Source organism: Nematolebias whitei, chromosome 9 (genome assembly GCF_014905685.2).
Source record: "Nematolebias whitei isolate Nwh7 chromosome 9, NemWhi1, whole genome shotgun sequence".
In the NCBI taxonomy this organism is placed as follows: domain Eukaryota; kingdom Metazoa; phylum Chordata; class Actinopteri; order Cyprinodontiformes; family Rivulidae; genus Nematolebias; species Nematolebias whitei.
The window spans coordinates 37,605,534-37,633,527 of record NC_056506.1 but is presented as its reverse complement, the minus strand read 5'-3'; the positions used below and the strand labels follow the sequence as shown (position 1 = coordinate 37,633,527).

At 38.8% G+C, this 27,994-nt stretch overlaps 1 protein-coding gene across 1 annotated transcript; it reads right to left on the bottom strand.

Annotated features, from left to right (window-relative positions):
- Nucleotides 1-211: 211 nt before the first annotated feature.
- Nucleotides 212-24,832, bottom strand: asic1c (acid-sensing (proton-gated) ion channel 1c). The gene is made up of 11 exons (XM_037682314.1): nucleotides 24,188-24,832; nucleotides 20,212-20,362; nucleotides 19,248-19,375; nucleotides 9,589-9,739; nucleotides 9,436-9,492; nucleotides 8,227-8,380; nucleotides 7,930-8,021; nucleotides 7,509-7,588; nucleotides 5,604-5,675; nucleotides 2,375-2,427; nucleotides 212-617 (listed from the first exon to the last, which is right to left on the bottom strand). The coding sequence occupies exons 1-11, from the start codon at nucleotides 24,827-24,829 to the stop codon at nucleotides 539-541; spliced, it is 1,659 nt and encodes a 552-aa protein (XP_037538242.1). The 5' UTR covers nucleotides 24,830-24,832; the 3' UTR covers nucleotides 212-538.
- Between the last annotated feature and the right edge of the window lie 3,162 nt (nucleotides 24,833-27,994).

The following is a 27,994-nucleotide window of genomic DNA, read 5'->3' as shown; positions in this document are numbered from 1 at the left end:
TTCAGGTGGGAGAAGCTCTTTTAATCAACCATCAGATCAGATAAAAAAAAAAAGAGTATTTTAAACTAGTAACAGGTGAAAAAATAGTTTATAGATGCTAATAACTGCATGCACGAATCCGAATTATTATTTTATTTGTTACTTGATGAACAGTAATAGCGCTATCACAAAACTTAACAGTTCCGAGAACGTTTCGGACACGTTCGTTTGATTGTTCGCTCAAAAATTCCTGCATGACATAAAAAAAACCCTCTACAAAATGCAATAAAATCTACCAAATTAACGCTGATGCCCTTGACATGGCAGTTAAACCTGAGATCTGTGTTGGAAGTGGCCTCTCTTTCTCTCTCTGTGTTTGATTTTTGCGGGATGATAATATTCTGTGTCTATTCTGGCATTAAGTTGTACTATTTTTGAGCCTCCACTCAACCCTTTTCTGTTGAATTCCTAAAATATTTCACAGTTTGCCGTCAAGTCTCCAGATGAGCTTCGGTACACCCCACAGTAAGTCGTCAACAAGCAAACTCCTCAAAGTTGCCTAAAGTCGGGTGACGAGGTAAGATGTTCGGCGTGAATCCGAGGCTATCCGAGTGACTCCGGAGGGTGTCACAGGTGCTCTGCAAAACACAGGTGAGGGAGAAGGGGGAGAAATCAAGGGAGGTTAAGGGAGGAGAGATGCAGGAAGTGATGGTGATGGAGGGAAAAGGTGAGCCACAGGTAAAAGGGAAGTCATCGTGAAGACAGGAAACAATGAGAATATTTACAAGAGGCAACATTGAGACACAAACAAGAAGAATTGAGCATGAACAAAAGACAGGACATTAAAGTAAAAACACGATGAACAGTTGTGACACGTTGCACATGTTTCATGTGTTAAGAAGAGATTTAGGGATGATAGGGTGAGATGAACAAAAGGAGGGAGAAGAGAAGGAAAACAGCATATTTTTAGTCTGCTTTTACAAAAGTACAATTGTAATGTTTTTGGAACCTGAGAGACTTGCATAATTTATGCCTGTACTCTCTTTTGAATACGCTGCTGATAGAATAACTGATGATAAAAAATAACATTTTCAGCAAAAAGACAACTCTTTGTTTAATAAATAAAACTTGACTGCATGCAGACCTGTGATAACATCACAATCTAATGATGTCATCTGGCACAAGCTTTAAACACATTACCTCTCTGCACTGGGGAACAAATGTAGATTCCATGTGGTTTTATACTTTATACAATTCAGTAAAGTAATGTATGGGGTGCCGTTTGTAAAGTAACAGTCAAACATTACCAGCAATATTTTGCCTTTCATAAGAAAAAAATAGTTTTTTTTTTTCAAACTCATAGTTTCACCATGTTATTCGTACATTTATAAATGTCATAGTTCCAAACTAAATATTTAATTTACACCTAAATATTTTGTTTACAAACTACTTAACTTTCAAGTTGAATATTTAGTTAGCAAGCTAAATATTTAGCTCCACACTAAATATTTATTTAATTTACAAACTAAATGTTTATGTCCAAACTAAATGTTTGATTTACAAACTAAATATTTAACTTGCAAGTTAAACATTTAGTTTGTAAACTAAATATTTAAAAGTAAATATTTAATTTCCAAGCTAAATATTTATTTGCAAAACTAAACATTTCATTTCCAAACTAAATATTTATTGTCCCAGCTAAATATTTAACTTCCAAACTAAACATTTACTTTCTTTACTCTCTAAGCTAAACATTTAATTCCTAAACTAAATATTTAATTTGCTAACTAAAATTTAACTCAGACCTGGAAATTAAATATTTTGTTTACACCTAAATATTTAGTTCACTAATTGAATATTTATATTTAGTTTGTAAATTAAACATTTGGCTTGAACATAAATATTTAGTTTGTAAATTAAATATTTAGCTTGTATATTAAATATTTAGTTTGGAACTATGACATTTATAAATGTATGAATAAAATTGCGAAAATATGACATTGAAAAAAAAAACTATTTTTCTTATGAAAGGCCGTAAAACCAAAATATTGCTGTTAAATATTGACTGTGTAACTTTACAAACAACACCCCACAGTATAATTTTCTCAGAAACACTGCACTTTAGAAAAGCATAATCATTTAGATAGTGCGGAGGGTAAATATCTTTACGAGAATCCAACCAACTCTTTTAGCTGAGCCAAAAAAATTACAGACACATACCACAACTGACCTTCCCTGACATGGCAACAAATAAAATTCTTAGTGGAGTTAATTTATCACTTTTTTTGTATTGACCGACCAAATATCCCCACTGAGGAAATGATACATGAGATGGTATGAATGAAAGAGGGGGACAGCATGGGAGGGAGCATCTATTATCAGTCAGGTGTGCTACCTGGGGGCATGATTAGGCGTGACACCAGGGCTGGTTGGGTTCTCTGGAAAGTCCTGGAATAGACATGATGAAAAGAAAGATGGGTGAGGGTGACTGGAATGAAATAAACACAATGTAAAGATTAAAAGTTGAACTCTTGAGGAAATAATGTGGTTAAAGGTGTTTCCACTTCCGTTAGAACATGAATGTGCCGGTTTTCTTTTTAATAGTCAGGGAAAGTAAGAAACGGTTCAATTCCATCCAGATGTGCTGATGAGTAATGGGTAAAATGAACAGAACTTAAAAACACCGTCTAATTACAGATAGTTGAAGTGGAGAAATGACAGAGAAATGAAATGCAAATGTTTGGATGCTTGCAGTCAAAATTCCTCTTTAAGTTAAGTTAAATAAAGTTAATAAAAAATTTTTTAAAAAATCACTACTCCCGAAAAAAAAAAACATGAGAAAACTGTTTTTTTTTTTTAGATGAGTTTTGGTTTAAGCACACAAAGAGATAATGCCTCTCAGATAACTTAATCCAAGGTTTCATAAATTAACTTGTTTAAAGTCAATAGCATCATAAAGTCAGAAAGTAACTAGTATGTATATTTCAGTTTAAAAGCGATTTAGATCCTCAAAGCGTTTGTCAACAATCAGCAGTCCCGTCTCCTTGCAGCAGCATAGGACTTTGAAAATTAACGTAACTGATGCCACAAAAGCTGGAGAAGACGGCAAGTGAAAACACTTTGTATCTTTAAATAGCTGCCCATGCTAAAATGGACCACATAGGCAGTAAACTCTTCTAGTGTGCACATGCACAAATCCAACCCTAAATGAGTCATCTGAACGGTATTATCACTTTTTTTTTTACAATATATTCATGTATAGTGTCACAGGACCTGAAGTACAAATTGCAGAGATGCTGGGTGAAAATCCCACAGTCAAGGACTTAACTGAAAATATCATTTGTATGCAGCATTTTTATTAAGTTTTACGTTTTCTTAGGAAGTAAAATACAACTCTGCCTAAACTAATATTAGTGGTATTTTATGATTAATGGCAGCACGGTGGTGCAGTTTGTAAAATTGTTGCCTCTCAACGAGAAGGTTGCTGCATCGAATCCCAACCAGGGGCCTTTCTAGGTGGAGTTTGCATGTTCTCTCCGTGCATGCGTGCATTTTCTCCGGATACCCCCACAGACCAAAAACATGCATGTTAGGCTGACTGGTAACTCTAAACTGTCCCTCGGTGTGACAGAGAGTGAATGGTTGTTTGTCTCGTTTGTCTCTATGTGTAACTGTGATGGACTGGAGACCTGTCCAGGGTGTACCCCGCCCCTCACACAGTGATAGTTGGACATGGGCGCCTGCGACCCCCATGACCCAAAATGGAATAAGTGGGTAAAGATAATGGATGGATGGATGGTTACTTAAACAGCTTTTCACAATTATGGACATTTTTTGACCAGTTTGCATGCTGCTGCATTAAATAAATAAATATATGTATGTAAAAAGCACTGGAAGTGAATCCTTGCAATTTGACATGAATGGAGGAGTAGATAAAGCATTACAAACTGTGTGAAAGAGCATGTGTGTTGCTTCTCTCATTGATTCATTAGAAACTCCAATAAAACCAAAGTTAAGCGCTATTCTTCTTCGTTACGCTGCTTCATGTTCGTTGTTTACGCGGTATCTCAAACTCCGATAGAAGAATGGTCATTTTCAACAATTTACTCTTTCCACAGCCAATAAATTTGGAACCTGAGGCAGCTGAGCCTGCAAGAGTAACGAGCTCATGCAAGGCAAACAAAAAAGAACAAACTTTCTATTCATTTCATGCCATTCATACAGTTTGTAGTCCTGCTTGACACACATTGTACTGTTTGTATTTTGACATTTTACCATGAAACATGGACACCAACACTATCACGTTATTTGTGCCCGCTTTGTCTTGGTCAAGGTTCAAGGATGCAAGAAAAAGATACCCCCCGACCCTTTATGGCTGAAGCCTATTTACAGTTTTAAGTTAAACTGTGATTTGGACTGTGGGATGCACGTTGAAAACATGCAAACTCCAAACATGAAGGCCAAAGCGAGCAACAATTTGAACCGCAGACTTAACCAACGCACAACCAAAAACTCAGGAACAAAAAATGTCCGCGCAATGAAAACAAGCCAACACTTTATTATAATAGCATCTGAACAGATTAACTTTTTTAATTTTTTTTTAGTTAGTTAGCAGTTCTGGGTCTTTACTGCACAACTTCCTTGTCTAAAGGAAGAGGTGAGTGTCTTCAAAAAGAAAAATGATTCTTCAAACATGACTCCGGGGAAAAATAAATCCATAAACATGAGTTTAAAGTGCAACTGTAAATGGTTTATTTCCAAAATCTGAGTTTAGTCCCATTTTCTTGCTGTATTTGTATAATCAGCCGCTCTGTGTTGGTATGGGGTTTGGCTCTGAGGCATGTGCTGAACAGATGCTGACTGCTAACATTAAGAAGGTGATTTCTGCTATAAATCACTCCCTAAAAGCCCCGTAGAAAAGTTAAATAACCATCAGCACAAAATGAGAGGCTTTTGGATGCAGTGTGTTAAAAACCACTTTGAGCGCAACAACAGGCGGTGATTTAGAAAATAAAACAAATAAAATGAAGAAAAATTGGCTTTACTGCTTTAATGATTTTAAAAACTAATAAAATGTTCTTAATATCTCTTGAACATCCTTGTTATTATCTGTCTTTTGTGTGAAACTGTTTTTTTTTCCCACTTTACCAGTATGGAAGGAGCACAAAGAAACTGCAGCCTTTAGTGCTCTCAGTGAACTTTAATTACATGATATTGGGTGATATTGAGAAGCTTCAGGAAACAGTAAAACATGTCAGTGTGTGGAATAAACTGCAATGTAACCCCTGACAATAAAATAAGTTTATGAGTAATGAAGTAAAGTGAAGTAAGAAAAGGTCAGTCCTCTGAGATTTATCACCATAAGGAGTAATTTATGCTCCTGTTCATAATATAAATACAGATGCTACATTGTCCTGTATTAAAGCAAGTTCTCTTTTAAATCCACGGTTTCTGCCTGACAACTGATGTCTCATATAATCTGGAGTGGCGTTTATTTTTCTGTCTGATATTTGTAATAAAAGCATTTTCAGACGTCATCAGACATGTTGTTGTTCCTGAGCTCATCAGGTTAATTTTACTCAGTCCACTGCATTCTGAGAAGTTTTAAAAAAAGTAAAAATTACCAGATTGTCACTTGGACAACGCTGCGGTCGTTTCTTGCGCAACAGTTGACCCAAGACCTTATCTTTAAACACCTGAAGGCAAGAAGAGATTGAAACATACGGTTAATAAATGTAAAGTACATTACAGTCAGTGACATTCAGTTTAATGGAAAAGTTCTCTCTCTTTTTTTGTGTGTGTTCTTTTTGGTAAGATGACAAGATGTATTGCTGTGCTTTTTCACAAAATACAGTGGTTGCCACCTCACTAATGAAAGTGTCACATCTTGTTTTTCTGCTCTCTGCAAACCAAGGAAGATAAAAAAAGACATTTCAGGAGGGTTGTACGACAATGACTTAATAATTACACTCAGAGGGGGTTTGTCGGACAAAATCACTGATGGCAGCACTTGAATTAGCAGTCATTAGATCATCTGGTCCCAACCAGGCAGAACCCCCACACCTCCCCAAATTTCATCTTAGTCTATGCAAAACAGCTAAAATCTGTCTATCTGTCTATCTGTCTGTCTGTCTGTCTGTCTGTCTGTCTTGTGATTGAAGAAACTTATTAAGCAAATGAAAACAAATTAATGTCACAGAGTTTCTCAACCATATTTGCTTCAAAAAAATCTTTCCAGTAACACAGTTCTGAGAATTATAAAACAGCATTGTTTAAAATAAAATGAAATAAAATGCACAAAAATAAAAATAAAAAGCAGTTTCGCTTTTCACCCAGTGGTGGTGTTTAGGTGTTTAGGATTCACTTGAGCCATTTTCATACAAAAATTGCTTCTTTGAAGCACAAATATACTTTAGATGATGCATCCAAGTAAATCCAATATTGATACCAAAATAAAAGATAATCAATTATGACATTCAGATGCTTCATCCACTATTCCAGTTTTCACCATCATGTCCTGTATTCACAACTCTATCAAAAATCCACACAGGAGTACAACATTCAGGGCTTAATTTGAGCCAGGATCCAGCCAGAATAGGATTTGGTAAAACTCAGTGCTTACTAATAATAAAGTTATGAACAAATATGACTGCCTTGAATGAATAAAACCTATATTGGATATGTAAACTGAAAATAATTACATAAACACTCATTTTAAACACAACAGCCACTTACGAACATCTTAACATCACATACGAGCTGCCCCTTCAAGTAATCATGTCCGCTTCTGCCCTTAAAAAATCTCTGCCCCTAAAAGTCCAAAGTCATTGTGCAATTTTATAAAAAAAAACTCAAAAGTGTAATTAAATAGCACAACAAAATTGCAAATCAGTTCAACAATTTAAGTGGGTCGTTAATAAAATTTTGAATATTATATACAACGAGATAAATGTCAAACAACAGTGCTAAATTGTCAAAATAACATTGAACAAAATGTTGAAAAGACAGTCAAATTTAGTTTAAATTTTAAAAAGGCTTCTCGTTGTTCTTAGTTGAACAACCGAGAACTAAAGCACCTAAAGGCAGTGGCAATCGTGATTGGAAAAGGAGCGAGTGAGTGGTGGGGGTGAGTGCCGAGCTAACCAGGCAGTCGTACGTGGGCAGGAACCCACAGGCAGTCGCCATGAGCAGACGGAGGAGGCGCCTGGAGGTTTCACATGTGGAGTCGGACAACAACAAGCAAGGACAGTGCATTCAGCAGAGAAGAGTCGGGCTCAGAACCAGAGCGTTTACAAATGTAGGTAAATGTAGATGATTAACAACCTGTTAAGATACACCAAAATGCAGGAAATTGCATCTACTTTATTCAAGTCATCCCTCCACTATTTGCGTTCCAGCATCGATCGTTTACAAATTAAGCCCTGATGACATTTATTGTCAACAAGTAAATTCTTGATTGAAAACGGCTTTCGTCAAAAAAAAAAAAAAATCAGAGTTCTGTTGAGACTAACAAAAAGACCAAACTTCACCTCATATAGGTAGTCGAATATTTCCAGTATTGTTAGGACACTGGCTCCAATAAATAGCCCCATCTGACCTCCAATGTCACCTAGAGAAAAAGAGATGAACAGATACAGGCAGGTACAGTAATTGTACAACGATGCGTGAAACCGTTCCCAGTGCTGTCACATCTAATTCAGAGTATCTCTCAGCAATCAGAACAGAATTGACAAAAGTGAACATGCAGGTTCAACTTCTCATCAAAACCAACCCTGCTGCCCTTGCAAGAGCATCAGATTATAAAACCGTGTTCAGCCAATCTTGCAGGTTCAAAGAGGAAACCTCAAAGCCTCAGACGAGAACATGCTTTTTCTTTTCTTTTTTGCCTGCGATCTGCTGAGTGTTGATACCAAAGTTTTTTTTTGTCCCAATGAAAAGCAAAAATCTTACCGAGAAGCCCCGCAATTTCATACGCCTTCTTCTGCTCAATTTTTTCATAATTCAGGGCTTCAAAGAAGATGTCCAACACCAATATATTTTCTCTGCAAAGAGGACAGACAAGAGCACAGCCAGTGTGTGTTACCTTCTGCGGTTTTTCTTTTTCACATAACATCAAAGGACATTTCTCATTTTCTATATAACTTTCTTTCATTATTGTTACATTGAAGGTGAACGATGGAGACTCAGGTCATGCTGTGCTATAGTCTACAGAAAGAAGAGGTCATTAACTGAATAACTAATACTTACCCAATATATTGCTCAGTTTTGTTGAATTTCTTAGCCAAATATTTAGCAGATGCCTTACTGGGGATCTTAACCATGGACAGCTCCTTGCCATAGCGAGTCATGTTGCAGGGCGTCTGACAGACACAGTAATTGTTGTCTTTCTCTACCAAAAAGTCTGTGGATGATCAAAGTCATTGTGATATTGTGATCTCGGTGAAGAATCAAACAAACCTGCCAGCAGTAGTTCTCAGTTTGTGCTAAAAATATTGCCACATAAAACAGAAATACGTTCGCTGCCATCGTTCACTTTCCATGAAAGCAAATAATGACTGAAGCTGTAATACTGCAAGGGGATAATACTAGTGGGATTTACTTGAAATCAGTGAAGCGTAGTTACATAAATCACCATAATGGGATTTTTAAACAATAATTTTATAACATCAAAGTTCATGTTCAGTAATCCAGATTTAAAAAACCCAACAAAGTTCAGTCAGGTCATCTGGATGGTTCTTTTTTTTTAGGCATTTCATCCTTCATCCAAAGGACTTCATCAGTTCGAGGAGCCACAACAAACTCAGTCCCACAAGCAGCACAATCACATAATGGTTCAACCAGTTTGCCTGTGATAAGATTCTGTGGCCTGCCCTCTCCCCATCGAGTTCTCTGAGGCAGCCATAGCTAAAGTTTGTTGAGGCTCATCAGACTGAAGAAGTGTTTTGGATGAAGGACGACATGTCTCAACTAAAAATGAAACCGTCCAGATGACCTGACTTAACTGTTGGATTTTCTACCTGGATTATTGAGCATGAACTTTGGTGTTTTGAACCACTTTGGCTATGGCTGTCTCAGAGGAGTTGACAGGGGAGAGGGTGGGCCCCAGAAACCATCTTATCTTTAGCAAACTGGTTGGCCCACTATGACTGGGCTGCTTGTGGCACTGAGTTTGTTGTGGCTCCTCGGACTGATGAAGTCCTTTGGATGAAGGACGAAATATCACAACAAAAAAATAAACCATCCAGATGACCTGACTGAACATTGCTGGAATAATTTTATAAGTTTGGTTCAGCACTATCTGATAATGAAGTCATTTCAAAATGAAGCTATACTATTATCTAAAGCCTGAAATGTACTTGTGGCAGTGCTGCTGAGTATTTGAATGTAGGCGTTAATGGAAAAAGAAGACACAACAGTAATATTTTATGTTGAACACGATGAAGAGCGTGAGCTCACCTAAAGCTGGGTCGGCACAGTCTTTGTACTGCTCAGGCGTACAAACTGTTGAAGTCCCTGTTAGAGGTAAGAGGGAGGAGACAATCAATACTCAAGTAAGAGGAGGACACAAGAATGCTTCTTTCCACACGCTGGGCCAGGCTGAGTTCATACCCGGCATGTGAACCATCCTGCAGTTGCAGTTCTCTAGCAGGTACCGAGTTTCACAGTCAATGCGGCACGCAGTGATGCTGTAGGTGGAGAAGAAGTCTGACTCTATCGGAGTGGACTTGCAATCTCCCCAAGGCGGTGGGAGGTACTGAAGCTGAAAGAGCAAACAGCACATGTTTTCCCCTCGGCATATCAGCTCACAGGATCACACCAAACGTAATGAAATGCAAAACCCAGTGCAACAGAAGCAAAACCATAAAAGAAGCAGACGCAAATGCACACAAAAACAGATGCTTTCAAATCAAAGTGTGCACTGAGACAGAGGTGGCACAACATGATTGCTGTGTGGCTGCAGCAAGCACACATCATGCAGAACATCCCCGGTGCAGGTCTAGTCCCTGGCGTGGAGCAGAGTACCATGGGAGTAGAGGCAGGTTTGAGAGTAAGAACTCTGACGCCAGACAGGACACCACAATCAATGGACACATTTTAGAACTCTGACAACAAAGGCCCGAGCAATAAACTCTTTACACATTTTAAAATTGGACAATCAAAAATACTTCAACAGATTTTACGCAATGTATGGATAAACGTTATCATATTTTTTTAAATATATTTTGTATTTAAAAATTAGGACCGTATAAAAATATATAAGAAAGAAGTAAATGTAAGTTTTCTAAGATTGATTGGATCATTTAAAAAAGGCATATTTTGTATTTCTTACAGAACCACCCAGTTTAGCCTCATAAATAAAAATTAAAAAATAAGTTTACTATGACGGCTCATTGGGACTCTCATTAAAAGGTGGAAAGCAGGTCCTTCATTTATGATTAACACAGGGAAAGAGAAATGAATCAGTAATTAAAAAGAGTTTAACAGCTTAATTTAAAAGACTCTGTTCATTTGAAACATTTAAACCTTTAGAGTGAAGTAATTTTCCTTGCGTGTGTGCGTGTGCATGTGCGTGTTTGTGTGAGATCTCTAACCACAAACTATGCTTTTAATGTTGTGTGTGCAGCTGTTTAACACCCAACAAACATTTGATGACCACATAAAAAAAAGGAAATAATTATGCACGACTTGTTCAAGTGTTTTTGTATTTACAGTATTTCCTATGTGCAACGGGAACTGATCAGCAATCAGTGTTATCACCACATTAGAGTCTGATTATATCCACCAGCTCTACCCAGGCCAACTAACAATCAAGCAATCTTTTAGTCAATACAGAGTGACAGAGATAGAGTGCAACTCGTTGATGGAGTGGATTTAAACTGGCAAACATGATTAAGCTTTCATTGAACTCTCTTTTCGAACTAGCAGACTCTCATTCTTGGATATACGGGAGAGAAAAAGCCCTGGCGCAATGGCTATAGACTGCAGCCAGACTCTTCACGGGTGATAAACTCTAATGTATCACACTCTCTGGTCCTTTCATAACTCAAGGCTTCAATGGATTGCTCCACTGAGACATTAAACCAAAAGCAAACAGAAGATGCTTACATAGAAATGAACAAATACAACCAAATAACAGCTTTGCTGAGGATAGAGACGTGGGTAAATTGATTAAAGGAAGGAAACACATCAGCTGCTTGTTACCTATTAACTGAATAAAGAAGACAACAACAAGGACACACTGCAGCCACACAAACAGGGTGAGGGAGCAGCAGGTTAAAGTGAGAAACTAAATGAGAGTGTAGCATTTTTAACAGGACAATTTGCAGCATGCAGCAAGCCCAGTCGCACATACGCTACCCTCTGCTCTTGGGTGGAAACGAATGTTTGGAAACCGGGGGCGACCCCGAAGCCCAGCTCATGGAGGAAAGGAGGCTCTGACTGAGAGTGAAGCTGCACCTTTATGCCGGCCTCATACGACGTCTCATCTAGGGGTGAGGGGGTGAACTCGCATCATTATCAAAATAAAAAAGATCAGCAACAGAGAGAATAAGGACGAGGAAGTTTTTACCCACTCTAAGACAATAAATCTGAGTAACACCCATGGAAAGTTTACCATTCAGCCACAAGACTTTAGGAAAACCTGAAGCTAAAAAAAAGCACTTAAAATTAGGTTAACACTAAAATCACAAGTAAAAGCACTCCACATCAAAACTCTAACTTATTGAACCACAAAATTAAGAAGAAATTCAGTAGTTCGGATCTTGTGGAGTGGGGTTCTGTAGATACTTTATGAAGCGGTAATATCTTACCTGTTGTGGAAAGCTCTTTGGACACACTCAGTTTAGAGAATTATAAATCAGTGCTGACCAATTTGATGAGCTAATGTCTTGTACAAAGGAGCAGTGGTGAGATGTAACTAAGTACAAGTACTTTGTTGCTGTACTTAAGAACATTTTCCATGTATCTTTACTTAAGTAGAGTTAAACGTGGATACTTTCGACTTTTACTCCATTACATTTTAAATTAAGTATCTGTACTTTCTACTACACTACATTTCTATAATGTGTTGCGTTACAAGTTACACTCACGTTGCGTTTTTTTGATTTGCTCGTTAATTTGAAAGTAACCAATGGCGAGAGGGGCGTTGGTCCATTGAATCACTACAAAGTGGGCAGGTAACGTTAGACCCGCCTTCAAGAAGAGCTGGTCCAATGACGTATATTATTCTAGTATATATGTCATTGAGCTGGGCGCTCCCACAGCACCGCTAACACACCCAGAATGGATTCCACTGTGGAAAGTCAGCCAGAAGATACGTGCCACCCATGGCCTTATTGGAAGACTATTGAAAGACTATTGAAAGACTACTGGAAGACTATTGGAAGGCTATTCAGTACAGCAGGACAGATTTTATTTCCCAAAAGAGCCAGACTGGACTCAAAAAACATTAAAAACCAACTTCTTCTGAACTTGAACAAGAAATTCTTGCTGCAATATTAAAATGTGTCAGTTCATGGGATGTTAGGACAGGAGACAAGAAATGTGTCCAAACGGTGTCAGGAAGTTAAAATATTGTTCACTGTTGACCTATTACAAGGTCGACTAGACAGTATTTTAACTAGAGTTGATGACAAACTGGAGTTGAACTGATCAGAGCCTGTTCCTTTGTTAGGTCTAATGCTCCTTTTTTCAGGCAGACAACTTTTACTTAAATGTGTTTACTGCAGTTAAAATGACATATTGGTTTTGCTTTGTGTTAAATAAAAACTTTCAAATGTATAATCATTCCTCTTTCTTATTTTGCTTAATGGCATTTAACTCTGCAGGTCATCCCTGAAATTCTGACGCACAGAATCACAAGTCCAAGTGTGAACTGTGTCACAGAGTAAACACAATAAAAACATGCACTATCTGCAGCATTGTTCATTAAAATGGCTCAACACTATTAATGTATTACAGAAAATATACATATAGGCACCCTTAAAGATATTGTAGACCATTGCATTATGTAATACATTCAGGAAGTACTTTTACTTTTAATACTTTAAGTATTTTTAAAAGCAAGTACTTATTTACTTTTTACTCAAGTAAAAACATTAATAAGGTACTTCTACTTTTACTAGAGTACATTTTTGTCTGTTTATTTGTACTTTCACCTAAGTACAGTGTTTGAGTACTTTCTCCACCACTGCAAAGGAAGCAAAGACTAAAGTGATGTAACATTGTCTTAAAAATGCCTCAAATGTAAAAAAAAAAATAAAAAGAATGACAACAATTCATACAAATGTGCTACAATTCCAATGTTTGATTTCCAAATACATGGTAGCTTGCATGAAACTCTATGCGTATTTGCAAATGCAAGTAACAGCAGTCATAGCACTTCAAATGCAGCCTGGGACATTTCCTTCAGAGATATTTCTCTGTTTGAATAACCATGTAATGCAAAAGTGAATGTGGTGTAAAAGTTTATAAAATAGTGTTTGCATGAACCACTAAGAAAGGTTTGAGAATGGAGTTATGTGGAAATGACAGCACTCTGCTTTTTGTTTTAGACCCACTCAGACTAGCTGTAAGCTTGTCAGAGCTAATGTATACAACCATTAGCTACTTTTTAGATAAATCTGTTCAACTGCTTGTCAGCATAAATATCAGCCACTCACACACGGCAGAAACTCAGAGCATTTAATGATTTATATATGGTAAAAATGACATGTTTGTTGGTGGGGTGACCTGGGTATTTTAGGTATTGCTACGTGGGTCTACTTGGGTTTTTCACACTCAGCCATCTTTAGGGTTTACAGAGACTGGCCTGAAAAAGAGATGATGTCCAGTGAGCAGCACTGGCTTGTTGATGCCAGAGTCAAATGGGAATGATCATATTGGATTGAGATGATAGAAAAAACAATCGCTCAAACTTCTACTTGTTACAATCAAGGTCCACACAATTCTATCTCTGAATGTGCATGTTCAGTTTTGAAGCAGACCGGCTACAGCAACAGAAAACCACACAGAGTTCCACTCTTGTCAGCTAAGAAGATGAATCTGAAGCTACAATTTCACCAAAATTGAACCATAAGTCATTGGAAAAACGCTGCCTGATCCGACGAGTTTCGATTCACTGGACTCCACGGTCACCAAACCACAATCCAATCAAGTTCCTTTGAGATGTGGTGAAACGAGAGATTCCCATCATGGATGTGCAGCTGACAAATCTGCAGCGATTGTGTGATGCCTCACATTAAAATAGACCAAAATCTCTGAAAAATATTTCCAACACTTTGTTGAATCTATGCGACCAAGACTTAAGGGAGCTCTGAAGGCAAAAGAGCGAGTCTAAGCTTAATAAAATTGTTGGTTAATGTTTTTCTATAGCTATCTAAAACAGGTAAGATATTTATTGTTCCTAACCTGTTGTTAGAACCTTGCTTTAAAAGATCTGAACTATTAATTTAAGTGTTTTATTCTTTGATTAGGGGCAGCACGGTAGCTCAGTTGATAGAGCTGTTGACTCTCAGCAAGAAGGTCGCCGGTTCAAATCCTGGCCAGGGGGGCCTTTCTGCGTGGAGTTTGCATGTTCTCCCTGTGCATGAGTGGGTTTTCTTCAGGTAATCCAGTTTCCTCCCACAGACCAAAAACATGCACGTTGGGCTGATTGGTAACTCTAAATTGTCCCTAGGTGTGAGGGAGAGAGTGAATGGTTGTTTGTCTCTTTGTGTCCTTGTGATGGACTTGCGACCTGTCCAGGGTGTCCCCTGCCTCTCGCATAGTGACTGCTGGATATAAACCAGGTGAACCCCATGATCCAAAAAGGAAGAAGCGGGTAAAGATAATGGATGGATGGATTCTTTGATTACACTGAAAGCAACAACACTGATAAACGCCAATCAGATTTCATCCATGGTCTAAATCAGTGATTCCCAACCCTGGTCCTTGAGGAACACCATCCTGCATGTTTTAGTTGTTTTCTTGCTCCAACACACCTGATTGTGTGTTTTAATTACTTCCTCATGTTCTGCAGAGGCCTGTTAATCATCCATTCATTTAAATCACATATTTCAAAGCAGGGAAACAACTAAAACATGCAGAATGGTGTTCCTCAAGGACTAGGTTTGGGAACCATCAAATTTTCATCTCATAAACATGTTTTTTGGGGGGCTGCTCTTCTTATTGATCCTCGTGTTCTGATCATAAGTGACTAACGCTTGAGTTTCTGCTGTCATGGATACATTTTGCAGTGGTGATTAGTATACCTGATGGCTGAATGATGGTCATATCTGAGCACGGAAAATATTCACACAGAAAATAGAAACATGTTTATTTTTTATTTTATTTTTTACCAGAGCAGGTTCCCCAAAATAAAATTTGCCATTGTTTTGTGGTGTCCAAGTGTCTTTTTCAGAAGACCAGAAATATGCCTCAATCATCCCATGCTACTCTGCTGAAACAAGACACATTTTACATTATTTAGTTCATGCTGACAGAGCCACTGGGTTGATTACCATTTAGAACAAAACCATTTAAATCTAGCACCATTAATTGCTAAAGCAAATTAATTTGATGTACAGCTCACATATTCATTATTTGAGGTGGAGATTTTAATGAGACTGCAGCTCAATTAAAAAATGCACTTGAACAAAATGTTTAATCATTTTAATCATTGAAAACTCTAAAATTGTATGCAGCAAAGCTCCTATTTGCCTTTTCTGTCGCTGGATTTGACTGAAAATTCAATGGTTACTCTTTGTCTTGTGGGTTATTCTGGTCTGAACAAAAGAAGCACAATCTGAATCTGTTCTCCCAGCAACGTCACACAAGAGCTCCACTGTGTCATTAGATTTAAGTAGGAAATCCATCTGAGCTTATTCTTATGACTTTCCATGAGAGCTTTGTGATCAATTCAAGCTCTACTATAATTATTAGTTTTCATCCTTCACTGACGGCGGTGGAGCCACAGTTAGGGCTGCACATTTTCAGGTGTCAACAAACCTGCCACAGGCTTTTCTTCTTCCAGTGAAATTGTGCGCTTAAATCATGGTCCACTTTTACAACTGGAAAAAAAAAAGAAAAAAAAAAGAGCCAGGTCGTTGCTCTAATCTAAAAATTCTAATCTAAACCCAGCTTTTTGCTGCTGCCGAAGTTGGAAAATTAAGCACCATAAAAACAGGGGCATGTTATATTTTTAACGATTTCTCAGGAAATCTTTAAAGTTCAGATTTCATTTGACCTCTGCAGACATGGTACATTTTGTCTGAATGTAGCTGAAAATAGTTAATCACAAGATACATTCAGTTAGATGTTTAATCGGAGCAAATAAAACATTTTAAAATGAATGACAGTGTTAATGACCTCTATGGGGTGCCATTTGTAAAGTTACACAGTAAAAAAATTAACAACAATATTGTGGTTTATTTAGCTTTTCATAAGGAAAAAAAAAGGCCTTTTTTAAAAGTCATATTTTCACCCTGTTATTCACACATTTATAAAATGTCACAGTTCCAAACTAAATACTTAACTTACAAGCTAAATATTCAGTTTACAAATTAAATACTTATCTTGCAAGTTAAACATTTAGTTAGCAAGCTAAAAATGTATGTCCAAGCTAAACATTTAATTTACAAACGAAATATGTAACTTGCAAGTTAAATATTTAGTTAGCAAACTTAATATTTTTTTGGGAAATTAAATGTTTAGCTTGGAAAATATTTAGGTCTGAGCTAAATATTTAGTTAGTAAATTAAATATTTAGCTTAGAAATTAAATGTTTAGCTTAGAAATTAAATATTTAATGTACACCTAAAAATTTAGTTCACTAACTAAATATTTAACTTGGAAGTAAAATATTTAGTTTGTAAATTAAACATTTATCTTGGGCATAGACATTTAGTTTGTAAACTAAATATTTAGTGTGGAGCTAAATATTTAGCTTGCTAACTATTTAACTTGCAAGTTAAGTATTTAGTTAGTAAACTAAATATTTAGCTTTTAAATTAAATATTTTGTTTATATATTTATAATATATATATATATATGTGTGTGTGTATACATATATACTTTTTTTTTTTTCCTTAAACCCTCGTTCTCCGTTTGACATTTAGGGTCAGGGCAGGGAGGTGGGGTAGGCTGCCTGGTTGGGGTCTGGGCTGTGGGTGGGTGTTGGGCCTTGGGGGGCGATTGGGGGTGGGGCCGGTGCTCCGGTTCTCCCTGGGTTGTTTGGATCTTTTGATCAGGGTTCCTGATTGAAATGGCCGGCCCTTTGCCTGGGGTGGCTGCCAGGTTCTGTCGGGGGGTCGGCTGTGGTTGTGTGTGTGTGGTCGTTGGTGGTGCATGGTGGCGGTCGGGGGCGTGGCTTCACTTTCACAGGGTGCTGGCTGGTCAGCCTGATGTGACATTCATGGTGGGGGGTGCTGGGGGTGTGGGGGGGGGAGGGGGGTTGCATGGGTGGCGTGCTGGGGCCTCTCCGAGCCTGTGATGTGGGGCTGTAGTGATGTCTGATCATTGGTGTGCTGGGCCGGCCTTCCTCAGCTGCTGCTCCCTGCTGCTCTGACCCCCGGCCTAGGGGCCGGCTTGCGGTCACTGTCGGGTGGGTGGGGCGCATGGACGGCTGTCTCTGTGAGCCTGTTTATGTCTCAGGTTGGGTTTTAGGTGGTCCCCTCTCTTGGATCAATTTTGCCCCCCCCCATTTAATGTGTCGTGCTCCCCTCCGGTGTGAGCCCCCCCTGCCTCCAGTGCATTGGTGGCTCTCAGCAGCTGGGGCTGGGTGGTGGGGTGTGTGCGGGCCTGCCCTGGTGGCTGCCTGCCGGGGCCTGGGTGCCCTGGCTCTGTCGGGCCTCTGTTAGGGGGTGGTACGACCTCGGGACTCGGTGTCCATGGCCGGATCCACTCTGGAGGGGCGGGTTGCCGGCAGGGCCTGTGGACTCGTCGCTGCAGCCTCCTGGGGTTTCAGCATTGTGGTTGCTGGGGATCGTCCGGGGCTTCCCTTTGCTTCTCTCTCTGGGGGGTGTGGGTGTCCCTGTTGGGGGACTCCCGGAGCTCCGGGCTTGGGGGCCGCTGTGTGTCTGTGGTTCCGGTCTTCCCTGTGTTACCATTGTGTCCTGTGGGGACGGGTCTGTGGGTCCCCACATCCATTATTGTGCATTTTTATGGAGAAACCTTATAGTGACAAGCATGCTCACACAGGTGTTTAGATTCAGGTGTTTATCAGATACACACTCAGTTGGGTTGTGGTGGCCACTAAATATATCTTGTATTACCATGTACTGTATAAAATACTTTCTAATTATGTTACAAGTATCATTATATATGTTGTTTGTTGTTGTGGTTTCTCGGTTTTGTCTTGTTTTTTTGTTGTTGTTTTTTTCCGCAGGTCTAGAGGCAGACTTCAATGATGTTGATTTGTGTTCTCTTTATCCCTCTCTCTCCTCTATTCCTATCTCATTCTTTACCTTTTAACCCTTCTCTCACTTTTCTGCTTTGTTTTCTTCTTTGTTTTTCATCCCCGTGTCCATTACAGCTGAAACAAGCCCAAAGCAAATTCTAATAAAATGTAATTTATATATCAAGCGGAGCATTAAGGCCAGCTATAATGCTCTGCTTGTGAAAGTAAATCTGTTGGGCATCACTTTGACACTCGGACAATATTTCTAAGTGTCACAATGCCAGACAGGACAAGGAATTTTTTTTTTTAATATTTTGTTTGGAACTATGACATATATAAATGTATGAATGACATGGTGAAAATATGTTTTTGAAAAAAAAAAAATTTCTTATGAAAGGCTAAAACAAAAATATTGCTGTTAGTTTTTGACTGTGTAACATTACAAACGGCAGCCTGTAACCTAATGAATTTTATTCTATAATTAATTTAGAAGGCACCAGTAGAGACAGACTTCATAGACTTCAAAAAGCTTTATATATATTTTAACTAAACTAAAAGTGAGGAGAATTCAATCTAAGGTATATATTTCTACAGGCTGTCAAGTCTACAGTGCATTTGGTTTCAAGAGGCACAGCATGCTTCTGTAGTTGCATCCAATCATTACTCAGCCCTGAGCTGTCAATACTCTAGTGCTGCTGTAACTCCTCAGTTTCATTTAGTGAATACCGAATCAACTCTCATATTCCCACATGAGGAAAATCACTGATCTGCTTTTGCTTCATGCTCCGCAAAACAGACAGATAATGGATGCTGGATTGTGGGGATTTTGGGACAAACACTGAATGAAAGCGAAGCGCAATGCAGTCAAAGTTGAAAGCCAATCGTTAGGTACCAGTTGCTGCTGACATGACACAAAAGTTTGAAAACCAGGGGCCACACCAAATCCCAGCTGGTCAATGAAGGGCGGCTCGTCCTGGCTGTGGATTTGAACCTTGATGCCCGCTTCGTAGGACGTCTCATCTGTGGATATAGCACGCCAGAGCATACAACAACAAGTGTGATCAAGTTCTAGTCGGAAATTCTTTCTTACGTTGTCTGTGAAGAAGATTTTGCTCCAAATGACTCATTTAGGGTGTGGCTTTGCTCTCTCTCCTGCTAAAATCCACAGCTCTGCTAGCCAGGAGTCTTACACTGCTAAATTACAAATCTGCAGAGATTTTCTTACATTGGGGGAAAAAAATCAGGTTATAAGGTTGTATCATTTGAAATCACCTGGAAAATTCTGGTCTGAGCAGCACAGTGATGTGTTTTGATGTGCATGCTTAAGTGTACCATGTATATGTGTAAGTGTAAATATAGATATTTGCTTTTTCATTAGCTTATTAAGGGTAAGTGCTAGGGCAGAGGGTATTAGTTGTTATTTTAAAATGTGAAGAGTGCTAAAAAAAAAACAAGTGCAGTCATCAGAACAAAGTCATTTTTAGGATTTTTACTGTTTCAAGTTGTTTATGAATAAGGCACTTTATTGTGAAAGGTAATAAAATGAAGGTGGTGGTGTGCTGGCTCATTGTAAACAGATTTACAACCCAAGATTTACTGTGTGTTGTTTAGTTTATGGTTGTACAATCTGTGGATGTTGTTGCACATTGTTAACAAAAATCAATTAATCACTCAGTGCAGCTTATTAGATCTGATGTCAGCTGAACACCTGGAGAAACATATAGTCTTAAAGTAAATCACCTTTGCTACTTATTTTAAAAAAAGATATTGAGAGAAACAACAAGATGAAGGAATTTCCATACAACAGGTTAACTTAAAACTGTTAATATAAGACTTGGGTTGAAACTTGCACTGACCTGTTTCTCCCCAAACAGGCAGATATTCGTCCTGCTGGATGTCCAACATGATTTCCAGGCCGTTCCCTGTGCCTCCTTTTAATGTCGTCAACAAAGGGTTGCCATCTAATCCCGAGTTGAAAGTGTAGCATTTCCCATAGCGCGTGTAAATCTACGAATGGAACACAGAGACGAATCAAACAAACAATGAAAGGTGTGAATGAAAAATAAAACCTGTCCGCAGAGCTGTGGCCAGCTGTGCACAGATGTTTTACACGCCTCCATATAATTGTGTAGAACAGGTAATTACAGAGGTTTTCTGATTATCAGAAAAAGAAGCACCGGAACTGAACAGGCTTTGATTGGAGGAGTTGATGAGGGCTTCTCAGCACAACCACCAACCATCAATCTTTATCTAATTTCACTCCCAAAAATTCCCTCTGACAGACTGAATGCACTATTTTCCCATCAATTAATAAAGAAAGATTCGGGTGGTCATGGTTAAAACTCTGAGCTGGAGCTGAATCAATGCCAGTAAAGCTCAGCAGTTCTTAATGTTTTATGTGTTTTCACGGCAAACCGTCTAGCAAAAAAGAGGCAGATGTAATTAATTGAACTTACTTGGCTGTAACTTTTGCCTCAGTGGTCCAAGCTGACACACTGTGTTTTCAGATTTTAAACTTCCTGCGTAATTTTTACAAACTGAACCCATGTTTCGTTAAAGAAGACTTAAATTCTCACATGACACTGAACAGCTGAAGGCAGCAATGAAAAAAAAAAAAAAAAAAAACTGCAACAAAAGACACCATTTCCCTCCAAAAAGCAACTGATCTTGTGAGTAAACATGACCCTGCCCCAATATTTGTATGATGTGTTGTTGCCATCCAGATCAAAATTTCCATTTCCCCCCCCGAAGTTTCCCCCAAATAAAATACAAGTTTATAAGATTATCAATTCATTGCTTTTAGTTTCAAATAACATTCTACACATCCCATCTGTTTTGGACATTGTGCACTGTTCTGCAGAAAAAAAGTTAAAAGAGCTCAAATGCATGCAAAGAGTTGGGGTGCAATAAAGCGGCTGTCAAAATTATAGCATAATTCACCACACTGAGTCATAATGTTAATGATCACAGCTGTCCAACTATTTGATCCAGTTACAACATAACTGTACTGAGCTAAAACAATGTTATTTCAACTATTCATTTGTGTGTTTAGAACATTTCTCAAACACTAAGAAAGGACAGAGAAGGCCAAGCAGGTTTACATCGGTAGCCGCCGTGCTGCGTTAAAAACGTCTGATGGCAAGAAGTCAACCAGCTGAGGCAAAGCTGCTCTCCAGAGATCAGAGTCAGTGTTTCATATCCAGGCTCAGACAGATACTGTTAGACACAGCTTTATGTCTTTTACCCCTGCTGCTTGTATAATGAGGTCTCCAAAGTGACTTGAAACTATCTAGCTGGTGACTGATTTTAAAAATTTAGGTGGAATTTTAAATAAAAGAAAAGAAAGCGGCAGTCACACTTCAGCAGCACCCTGAGAAGCTTCAGATACACGCACAGCTTGAATCCAAAACATGACCACGTCTTACTGACTTCTTGGTCAAGAAGTTTAATGTTTCATGGTTTTGACACTGGTATTAAAGAGAGGAACAAACTGTGAACAAACTGTGATGATTTGATCTCCGTCAGCAAAAGCAGAGGTTACTATATTTTCCGGCGTATAAGTTGCAAATTTTTTTGCATAGATGTGCCAGTCCTGCGACTTATTTGCCGAAGCGACTTATATGTTTTTTTCCCATATTCATAACGCAAATTTTGACTGATGCTTCAAATGTTCATTCATACTGACATGAACCAGAGTACCGTATTTTTTGGCCTATAAGTCAAGTTTTTTTTTTACATAATTTACATGCCCTGCAACTTATAGGTGGAAGCAACATTTTTTCCCCATATTTATAAACAAATTTTTGGCTGGGATATGACTGTTTTCATTCATTATGACGGGAAAGGAAAAAAAGAGCAGTACCACTTTCAGCCACTTGATGGCAGCAGAGTAATAGTAGCAGTAAGGCATGCCATTGCATCATGTAATAGGTAAATGAGGCTATAATGACAAATTCAAAAAAGTTCAAGACTAAAACAACTGGACTTTATTTATTATACTTTATACTTTATTGTTTTTGTCTTGAACTTTTTTGACTTTACCATGCCCTGGATGACTGAGAATCTTCACCAGCTATTAATGACACAATCGGCTTGCCACATTCCCCCACCTTCGTTCTGCTCGCTGCTTGGAGCTCAGCTTCATTTTAATGCACCGCCCCAGCAAAATGCAGCTAATTTGACCATTAAAGTGCATTTATTAAGTAAAAGTTCAACTGAGACACACCTTTGCTATAATTTTGAGCAAACAATTAATTGCTTTAGGTGCTTTTCTTATTTAATTTTGATGAAACGAGCAGCATTCCTCCTTCCTTTTTCCTCTCTGTCTGCACGTTCCCAGAGCACAGAGACAGTGAATACTTTTTAAATACAGCTGATCTGACCGTTAAAGTTATTTTATTAAGCAAACGTTAGGCTGAGACACACCTTTACTATAAAGTCGAGAAAATAAATATGTTTTTAAGTGTTAATCTTGTTAAATTCTTGTTAAAGTCCTCCCGTGCACGCTCCCGTGGCCGTCATTTGGTAGCCCATTGATTTTTTGGCACAACACCAGACCACATTTCTGGGTTGTCAGCGTTGACGCGTAACAAACGTGACACATCAGCAGTGATGCATAATAGATGAGACGTATCCGGCGAAGCAACATATTTATGGATTTTTCCGCCTTTTTATACATATTTGGACCGATACGACCTATAGGGCGTGCAACAAGTACGGCAGAAATTACGGTAAACATTACCATTTGCAGTCGCTAGAGGCACGAGGACCCTCTAGGCTTTTGACAACTACTGGTAGGCGTATATGTTGTTCCTGTACCGCTACCCCCGCTGCCTCCCCCACCACCACCAAACATTGACTATTAAAGTGCATTTATTAAGGAAAAAGTTAAACTGAGACACACCTTTGCTATAATGTCGAGCAAACAATTGTTTTTAAATGGCAATCTTGTTCAATTTTGAAGAATTGTAACAGCAAGTCCTCCCATGCGCACTCCCGCCAATCGATTTTTGGCACGACACTGGCCCATGTTTCCCCGAGGTCAGGGGTGACACATAATAAACGCGACTGGTCAGCAGTGACGCATAATAAATGTGACTTATGCGCCAAAGCGACATATATTTTTTTCCTCTTCATGATGCTTTTTTAACCTGATGTGACTTATACTCCAGAGCGATTTATATGCCGGAAAATACGGTAATTAACAAGTTCCTGTTTTTGATTTACGCATATATACAGTATATATGTCACAGTATATACAATTTCTGGTCACTCTAATATTATGAAACGCTTTATATTTATTTTCAAAAATAGTAACATTTGATAGACCAGCTCTATGATTTACCTCTACTTTCCCCATTTCGTTTACTCAGACATTGTGTGAAATTGCTTTTGTACTTTCAAAGGAAAAAGCATATTTTCCTCATGCCTTGCAGATGTTCAATTAGAAAGGCTAAAATTTTAATTTAGACTGATCTACGATGTCTGAATTATTAATACCCATACTTTGCCTCCTTCATATTATTACCACTGCCAGAAGTCATCAGTAAGCACATCTAAAAAAAATAAAAATAAATCAACATTTGGAAAAAGTTGTCACAGCTATACAATGGGCTTGGTGACAATATTGTATTTGGCGTTTTCTAGAATGTCAGGTTTAATGACCATGTTTGAGCTGCAAAAACAGGACAGGCTTGTCTGCAGCTCCTAAACATCAACGCCTCACAACAGACTGAGAGAAATCGTGCTGTAAAGGAGCTCCATCAGATGAATTATTAATACACTTTGTTATAAACACCTGACAAACACCATCTTTCTTTTCTTTCTACCTACAGTGCTGAAGTTCTTGTGGGTGCAGTTATCACCACGAAACTTGCACTGCAGCAGCATGTCCTCCAGCTGGTGGCCGAGGCGACCCATCATCTCTGTGGTGTTGGCCTGATAATCAGGGGGCGGGGTGTAGTTGTGGAAGTCCAGCAGTCTCAGGAGAGCTGGTTTGTGGCTGTCTTTAAGGATGGACAAGCTCCTCTTCATCACCGTGTGGTTTGGATACATGAGGTCCATCCAGTAGCCGCTGTGGTATAGGTCATCCTTGGTCAGGTTGGATGCACGAAACACATTTTTATTGCAGATAGTCACAGCTGGGAAGGACATGTTGTGAGCCCAAACCATGTAGATCTTGGTGACAACAGGGTAGGACATCAGATAGACGATTCGGTTCCATGACCAGGTGCAGAGCAGACTGATGCAAAGAAGAAAGGCCAGGCTCCAGATGATCTGCTGAGGCTTTGACTTGTTCGGGCAGAAGATGAACTTCACTCCATGGATTTTGGTCCTCCTTATGAAATTCACTGTGATCTCTTTGAGTGGTGTTCGAAGCGAGCTGGGCTCTGCGTGCTGAGGAGCGTTCTCTTGGGCATCGTTTGTTTTATGTGACCCCAAGGCGTCTGGTTCAGACGTGGGGGCTTTAACCATAATTGCGAGTGCTCCGTGATTAAGCGCAGTCTCTCAGTGGCCCCCAGCAGACCACATTTCACTCTCAGAGGATTTCACAAACACCACTTAGTTCACGTGTCCAAAAACTCCAGGTAGCAATGACCGAGGTCCAAGACTGAATAAAAAAAAAAGAAACTGTGCTCTTTGGAGAAAGTAAATTTGATTTACATAACGATTCCTTTATTATAAATACAGCTGAATCACTCCAGTGATAAAAAAAAATATCCAGCACAATTATCACCAATGCTTCAAGAGATGCACAGATGTTATAATTGCAGATGTGAGCGACGGCTTCACTCCCAGAGGTAATCACTTTGAAAATTCAGAGACTTACCTAATTTGATCAGATCTTTCCCTCCTCCATTTCCCTCCCCAGTACCTGACAATACTCACAGACTTCAGTGTTTTTAAAATATTTTTCTTTGTCGTAATAGCTGTCCAGATCTCAATCCCTGGCTTTTACCGCAGGTTCAAGAGGATCCATTTTAGCTCGCTCACTTGAAGCCAGCAGAAAGGGAAAATAAAGCTTGTTGCCCCCCCCTCACACTCACTCTCTCCTCAGTCGAATGGAGAATGAGGTGGAGCTAGTGGATGAAAATTGTTTTCCTCTTGTGATAGACCTCCGATAGTACAGAGGCGGTGAGTGGTGGTATTGATCAAAGTAGGAATGCTTATCATAAAGAAACTCTACGATGAAGTCTGATCTGCAGCTGGTTTTGGATCAATAAATCTACATATCTAATGAGGCGAGGCAGACAGATGAAATTAAAAAAACAGTAAAACACTCCCCTTTTGTTGAAATGTGTCAGGAATATTTATCACAGCACAGCTTGGAGTCAAGGTTTTGCCATTTAAGATATTATTTCACAAATTTAGATTAACAAGGACTCTCACGGTGACTGCAGATTAAAGTATGTTGCTCCATTTGCACAGCAGTGTCAAGTTTCTGCATGGAGAACAACTCAATTTCATACATTTCTTTTTTTTTTTTTTACATTACATGTGTAATATCATATCTTACTTCCTCTCCTTTTTCATGCAGATCAAATCTTGTCTCTCTGTAATGTGAGAATACAACAACTGATGACAGGTTTCCTGGTATCTAGTCATAAAAATATGATTACCAATCCATTATTTATATCTAAGTACAATAAAAAGGTTTTGATATGTAAGAAACATGGAATAAAGTGTCTTGGAAAAAAAAACCTTGCAAGGTCATTTACACATGAAGCAGAATTGGCAAATTGATTTTGTCAGTGCAAGATATGTGAAAGCAATAATCCTTTGACAATCTTCATAAAACCACAATTTTATGAGGTGTTTTTTGTGTAAAGTAATTAAAATCAACAGCAAAGAATTTCAATAAGAAATCACTCCTTTGTTCGGTGTTCCATTTATAAACAGTCCAAAATGTGCATGAAATGATATACAGTGAGTTTTTTTCCATTTCTTAGATTTTTATCTCAGTTTAAACATTAAAAACTCCAGAGTTTATTTTTTTGTCTCATTGGTACAAAATCCTTATTCACAAAAGGCAGATTTAAAAAAAAAAAAAAAATTTTTTTAAAGAAAATAAATGTGTTGGAAACATTCAGTTAGTCAAAAAAATATGCAAGATAACAATTTATATGTTTGAACAAAGATTTTCAAGGCAAGTTTGGTTTGGAAGCATTGTGCATCCAGCTCTAAAGTGCACAATTTCACATTTTTAAGAATCTGACGGAAGTTCGCTGCATGGAGGAAAAAAGTGTAGAGCTCAGCTGGAAACCTGTGATCTCTGATCCCTCAAATGGTACCAGACTAAGAACAATCATTCATCATCAGCTGACAGAACATGGGATTATTGTACTTTGGAAAACCTTTTTCTGGTAGTACAAGTGCTTATTTAAGTGACGTTTGGAAAAGGGCCACAAATGCCACATTTAAATTTACAATGCAAAGAAGAAACCTCCTGTTAACCTTACCCAGAGACTACATTGACTTCTCTGGGTTCTGATGAATCTGGGATGGATCATCACACAGTTGGAATGAGTTTGGTGGTCATAATTAATCTGTAATTCAGAGCTTTGCTGAAAGAATGCCATGCTGTGTGCTTCAGAATCAAAAGAAAGAAGGAACATCCAAACTGTTATCAGTGCCAAGAACAAAAGCCTCTTTATGGAAAGCCAAATCATTTGATTTATACCTCACATGGGCCAGTCTGCCTAAACCAGCCACAAGCCAGTGTATCTCTTGTGCCAGTCCCAAGCCGGGGTAAATAGTGAGGGTTGTTTCAGGAAAGGCATTCAACGTAAAACACTTTTGCCAAAACTATAATGCAAGTTCATCAAAGCGAAACCATACCGGATCGGTCAAGGCCCGAGTTAACAAAGACCGCCACCGGTGCTATTGACAAACAGGGTGCCGGCGGAAATTGGGCTACTGTTAGTCAAAGACCACGAGGAGGGAAACGTGTCAGGAGACAGAGGGAGAAGAGGAAAGTCAAGAATTTAAGACTGAGGGTTTCAACTCTAAATGTGGTGACAATGACAGACAAAGGTAGAGAGCTGGCTGAAATGATTCAGAGAAGGAAGGTAGATGTTTTATATGTCCAAGAGACCAAGTGGAAGGGCAGAAAGGCTTGCAGCATTGGAGCAGGGTTTAAACTGTTTTAACATGGTGTGGATAGAAAGCTAAATGGAGTAGGAGTGGTCCTGAAAGAGGAGTTGGCAAAGAATGTAGTAGAGGTGAAAAGGGTGTCAGATAGGCTGATGTGCCTGAAGGTAGAAATAGAAGGTTTGATGCTAAATGTTGTCAGTGGTTATGCTCCACAAGTTGGATGTGAAGTGGAGAAGAAAGATAAATTTTGGAAGGATGTGGATGAAGTGATAGAGAGTATTCCTAGGGAGAAGAGAGTGGTGATCGGAGCAGACCTGAATGGACATGTTGGTGAAGGAAACAGAGGGGATGAGGAAGTCATGGGTAGGTTCAGTGTCAAGGAAAGAAACCAGGAAGGACAGATGGTGGTGGATTTTGCTGAAAGAATGGAAATAGCTGTAGTCAACACTTATTTCCAAAACAGGGTTAACATAGAGTGACCTACAACAGTGGAGGAAGGAGTACACAGGTCAACTACATTCGGGAGATTGGGGACTGTAAGGTTGT